Raw genomic sequence first — 6,000 nt, forward strand, 5'->3', positions numbered from 1 at the left:
TCCAGGCTGAACAACCCCAGCTCTCTCAGCCTGTCTTCACAGGAGATGTGCTCCAGCCCTCTGGTCCCTCATGAGGAGCATGGCCACCCAGCATGAGCAGAGGAGCACTGCTTAGTTTAACATGACTGATAGGAAAAGAGAGGAGATGTAGGACTAACCTGGCATTTGCCATGCTTGCAAAGAACCTGTAAGAAATGCATCTCTCTGATTTTCACATTTGCCTGCCACAGTTTTCATCTCTTCTTAACTTAAATCAGCCCATGCATCCTCTTTATCACTTAGATTTACAACTGTCAGTGCCTAGATGACCAGAGAATTCTTCGCCACATCAAATATTTAATGATTGTGTTACATGATTACAGATTCAACTGTCAAGATGACATTTAAAATTATACACATTTAATGCAGTCAGCCCCCCCCCCCCCCCCCAGTAACAAAAAACCTCTGTAGCTCATAATGTTACCCAGTGAGGCTTCATTTTAGTTCAATTTCCAGGAATGATCACTATGGAGCAGCCCAGAAGTCGCATAGCATGGTAGCAACATTAGAAACTTTTCTGTTATTTACATGCCTGTTTGCTGTTAAAAGTCAAGAGCCTTATGTGCTGTTAAAAAATCTTTTGCAACATGAAAAATATCATTAAAAGTCCATTAAATCTGAAAACCTGTGTTTTCAGAATAAATCAACATAATCCCCAAGAGTAAATCCACTGAGAGAATAACATTTACTGTGCTTTCTAATTGGTATCCCCTAGAAAATAGGAGTCACATTCTCCCCTCAAACACAGATGTTTACACTCTCCTTACGCTTTTATCACTAACGGCAGCAATCTTGGCCAGTGGACAAACAATACACTTCAGTTGTCATTAGGTTTGGCAGCCAGCCAAGGAGACTGCTCACACGCGTAAAATTACGTTCATTTATGACTGTTTGCAGGATTCATTGTCAAACAGGGTCCTATTGGGAAAAAACCTTCTAGTTTCCTAAAAGCCACTGAAAAAGCCAAGCACAATACTACAGAATACCATAATATAGAAGAATATTAGTAATTTTTAAATTTCCTTTTATGTCAAGGTCTCATAATGTCTATGTGCATTCTCTTCAGACTTTTTTAATAAATGACCAAAAGATGTAACAGGCTTTCATTAGATGCCTTAGCATCAGCTCTTCTCTCCTGCCTAAGGTTACAATGAACACCTTGAGCCCTTTTACAGCTGAAAAGTCTCAACCAGGGGAGCTGAGTTTCTAAGGGACAGAAACATCTGCAAGTTGTTTCTTGTGCACAGGAGCAGTCAGAAAGACATTCAGAAATTTTAAAAAGGTAAAGCTTTGTACTTAAAGTGAGAGAGTACTTACAGTAAATGCAATGCATTAGGATATCAGACCTCATTTCCTCTAGCCATTCTCTGAACAGCTGAAAGAGACTTAAGGAAATGAGTCAAAATCCTGGAAGATGTTTGTACTAGATGAAAAAGAAAACAACATCTGTAAAATCATGTGTCACCATCCATAGAGCAAGACAATGTGTAGCACTTGATCTCTGCAATGGCATTCATCTTTGTGGACAGAGAAATAAAGCTGAAAAGTGGCTTAACCTTGAGCAATTACTGCCTCTCTTCTACAAGACTGATAGGAGATTATATCAGTCATTGTGTATTGTAGATAAACATATATGTTGTTGAAACTCTTTGATGCTGTGTGGTTCTTGTTTCATCCAGATTTTGTTCCTTACCTTCAGATTCCATCAGACTGTTTACTGTTCAGACCAGGAAACAGCTTTCCTTCAAACTACAAATGCCTAATATTTGGTATTCAGTTTGACAGCTCCAGATACGCCTTAAAAATCTTTCTAATAGCTTGCAGTAACAACAAATTATAGTTCAGACAGAAATCCAAAGACTATAGGATACCATTAGTCTCTCAGAACAGACCAGAGAACAAAAAGGACACGCTTCACTAGGAGAACCTCTTACTGACTGGAATATGACTCAGATGTTCCTCCCAAGACCTGTCCTAGCTCATGTTTACATGTGCTAAAGACATATCCCTTCCAATTCCACCTGTGTCCTGGTGCAGCATGTCCCTTCTGGAGGTGACTCAGGATCCTTTGCTTAATTCAGGCACCTGCAAAGAAGTGTTACTGTTTGGACAATCACTGGGAGAGCTGAAACAAGATGGAAAACCCACAGAGAGCCAATACAACCCAACAGTACTACAGCTGCAGTCATTTGTTGACAAGAGGCTCTCTCTGGCAAAATAAGCACATGGAAATGCCTTCAGTCTCTATGAATGGTATTTAAACAGGATGCAAATGGGAGTCTCACTTCTTGCCAAATTTGTCACATTCTTTATTATAAAGCCTGAACAAAAATCACTTACGCACTTGCTGGGAGAGGGTTCCCAGTGGTAATGCAAGGAAAAAGAGCTGAATATTGAGCAATCTTTGACATTTCCATTCTGCTCCTGACAGTGGCCTTAGGCCATATTTCTGCACAGGAGACTCTGCACTGCCACAGGGGAGGGAGGAAAAGGAGAAGGAGAGAACAGAAATGGAAACAGGAGTGGGGAGGGAAGGATACTCAGATGGTTTGAGGGCGCTCAAGCCAGTGACTGACAGCAATCAGAATCCTCGTCAAATTCAATCTTCCTCCTTCATGGCTGACAGGTAGCACGGAGCATCATGAAAACAGACATTCTTCCCTCTGGGCACAGGAAGAGTCTCCTATTACTCTGCAGCTGATTGGAAAAAAAAAAAAGTTGCACTGATAGATGCTGAAAGGAACCATGTCCAGTCTTCCATGACCACAAGATGGAAATGCAAGAGACTCAGGCAGAGTACTGGATGGTGGGGGACAAAGTGAGCCTTGAGGGAGGACAGGAGAAGCAGAGAGAAAAGCTCATTCCAGAATATTCCATCAAAATGAGGACTAGGCAAGCCCCAAATGGAAGGAAGTGTGTAAGTATGTTAGGATGCAAGAAAAAGAAAAAGTAGGGACAGACTATGGACAGAAGAGATGAATGGTTTACCCTTTGAGAAGCTATGTTAAGCTGTTTTCTACATCCTCCTTCCCAGTTTGCAACCAAAGGAAGAAGCTCTTGACCAACAGCCAAAGAAAGATACTTATTATAAATCTGTATACTGATAAACAGGATAGGTCTCAACAGGGACTGTGGGAGATCATCCCAGCCAAGTGTCTACACTGAGGCAAAACCAAAAGTAGCACAGGGTCACAGTAGCTCTGCAGCAATCCAGAACAGCACGTCAGCTCTGTCCTGCCTGTCACTTCTGATGTTCCTATGCCACTGCCAGGACACAAACCATCACTCTGATACCTCCTCCAGCACCACAAAACTAGCCCAGAATACTCCTACATCTGCATGATACACAGATGATGCACATACATACCCAAGGACAGCTGTCTTTTGCAGCAGCAAGTTATTTCTTACAACATGGTGTGTTTTTGTTCAACAAGTTTTCGTCTGATGTGTCCCTGAAGTCTCCCACAAGTGTGTAAACCCAGAATGAGAGGAAGGATCATAAGAAAGGTTCCCTCCTTGCTTCTCCAGTAGTCTGGAAACTGCACCTCTGTCTTACAGGAGATGCTGCCAGTGTGACCTGTTTCCCAAGCTTTCCTTAAGGACAGTCTAACTATATGACGAAGGATAACCTTAAAGTGCAGGCAAGAAATACATGAAGTAAAGAAAGCTGGCAGGTATTAATAATTTCAACACTTAAAAAATGTCTTTCTAGGAATAACTTATTGGTAGGAGACTTTCCCACTCCCGTGGCCACAGCATTTTGCAGCCCTGTGTGGGTACTTCTAAATAGAAAAGTCCAAATTGCCAGATACCACACTTACACAGATTACCAATAAACAAAAGGCAGCAAACACAAAAAGTTACCTAAACAAAGCCACTAAGACATGATGAAGTGAAGTGCTCTGCAGTGAAGAAGTGTAAATTGTCACTACTGTTAATTCCTGGTGTTTTAGTGCTATTTGCTCCCATGGGCAGAGGATGGCGGAACCCTCCCCGTCTGTCACGGAGGGTGCTCTGCAAGGCTTCTCTCTGGTGGTGGCAGCAGACGTTTAACACCTATCGCTGTGCACCGCTTCCCTGGATACTCAGTTCGTTCCTAGCTAAGCAGCAGAAGAACCTTTCACATTATCTCCTTTCAGACTTCAGTGCCCAGGACCAAATTCCTCCCCAGGTCTAGCAGCGACCTCCTTACAGCACCTTCCCCTGGGCACCGCAAAAACCCTCCTAAGCCTACAAACGATGCAAGGAGATGCACGGCGGCTCTGAAAGCCATGTGCCAAATTGCCCAGAGCTGCAGCCAGATGCAGTATTTAAAACCATTAGACCTGTGCTCCAGGGCTGTGAGGTCAGGCAAGTAGATCCCTTTTTTAGAAAGGAGTGGAAGGGAACCTACGACATACCAAAGTTTTAGCACCAGCTGACCACCCGAAGGCCTGAAAGGCACCCATCGCCCTCCTCTTCACCGCGAAGGACGTCAGTGCCGGAGCAGACCAGCCCTGATGCCCTGTCCCGCGGCGATCCCCGCACCCGGGGCACCGGCCCGCCGGCGGGCGCAGAAGGCACCGAGCCCACCTGGCTCCCCGGGGAGGCTGCACCCCGCTGCACAACGCTGGACACCTGGCGGCGGCCGCTCGTTCCTGCCCATTGTTCAACGAGCACTTAAGCGCGGGGACATTTTGTACTGATCCCCAGATAGTTTATTGTCAAAACAGCCCGGCCGGGGAGATGGAGGAGGATGGAGGGGTTCGCTGCCGGCCCCTCTCCCAGCCCCGGATACCCGCGCACGGCAGACAAAGGACTTTATTTTCCCCGGCGGGGCGTCCCACAAGGGCAGCGCGGGGCGATGTCAGGCACACCGCGGGCTACAGCCCGACCCCCGGCGCGGCGCTGCCCCGTGGGAAGGGGCTGCCAGCGCCGAAGTTTTCCCCGCCGCCGCCCGTGCCGATCCCGGCCCCGCGGGGCTCCACGCCCGCCCGCGCCCGCGGCTCCCACCTGCGGGGAAGAGGCTCAGCAGCAGCAGCACGGTGCGTGCCAGCTCCCGGGCGAGGATCGCGCCCTCCATCCCGGCGCGGCTGCCGCTCGCAGCGCCCGGCGCGGAGATGCCCGAGCCCCCGCGGGAGGGAGCGGAGTAGAGCCGGCCCCGCCCCGCCCCGCGCCGCGCCCCCGCCCCGGCGCCGCGGGGATGGGCGCAGGTGAGGAGCTCCCCCGCCCCCCGGGGAAGGGCCGCGCTCCGCGGTGCCTCGTTTGGGCTCGCCGTGAAGCCCTAAACAAAATGATTTAAGAAAGAAGGGCAGAGCCCAGTGGGCGAATGTGTGCGCAGTGCTGTCTTCGGGGAGAGCTGCTCTCCTCACGGGCAGCATTCTGCCATGCCGAGCACCCGAGGGATCGGGGCCGTGGGGCTGCGTAAGCCCAAGTGGAACGTGGACCGGAGAAAGGTGGGGGGAGCGGCCGGGCTGGGTACGGGAGCTGGAAACGGAGAAAGCATCCCTTAAAGGGCAGGTACAAAGCCATTTGCCTAGCTTTGAAGTCCTCACTGATCGCTCCTGGAGGTGTCATAGCAGTTTCTAGAGGCACCAAGGGGATCGCCTCCGCCCTGGCTCGCACCGCTGAGAGCCCGCTGTGGGTCACCACCTATTAAGGGCCAGAGCACCTGGAGTGAGACTTAAAAGTATATGCTGTGACACAAAGCGAAGACTTGAAAGAAGTGCCTGGAAAATAGAAAACTGACAGGGAGCTTAAACGTGGAAAGGGTCCTTAAGAAAAGGATTGTGAGCGATTGTTTTTCATGTCCCTCAAGGGCAAGATAAAAAGTAATCCATTTGATTCTCAGAGAAAAAAAAAACAGAAAAGAAGTCACTTAAATGTAAGGAAGGCACTTGCGAAGAGCAAGGAGGATTTAGACTACAAATGCATTGCGGAGAAGGGGCTGTGGAATCCCACAGAGAGAGTTTTTTAAGCACT

The 6,000-nt window shown here is 48.2% G+C and overlaps 1 protein-coding gene across 2 annotated transcripts in view; it reads right to left on the reverse strand.

The window, feature by feature from the left end:
* KIT (KIT proto-oncogene, receptor tyrosine kinase) overlaps positions 1-5,152 on the reverse strand; it is a 55,793-nt gene extending 50,641 nt beyond the window's left edge. For both annotated transcript variants that reach the window (XM_039551148.1, XM_039551147.1), the window contains exon 1: positions 5,032-5,152. In XM_039551148.1, the coding sequence (XP_039407082.1) occupies positions 5,032-5,101 (70 nt within the window). In that variant the 5' untranslated portion in view covers positions 5,102-5,152. The remainder of the gene's footprint in view (positions 1-5,031) is intronic.
* Positions 5,153-6,000: the final 848 nt, after the last annotated feature.

The sequence above is a fragment of the Corvus cornix genome, chromosome 4 (genome assembly GCF_000738735.6).
Source record: "Corvus cornix cornix isolate S_Up_H32 chromosome 4, ASM73873v5, whole genome shotgun sequence".
Taxonomy (NCBI): domain Eukaryota; kingdom Metazoa; phylum Chordata; class Aves; order Passeriformes; family Corvidae; genus Corvus; species Corvus cornix.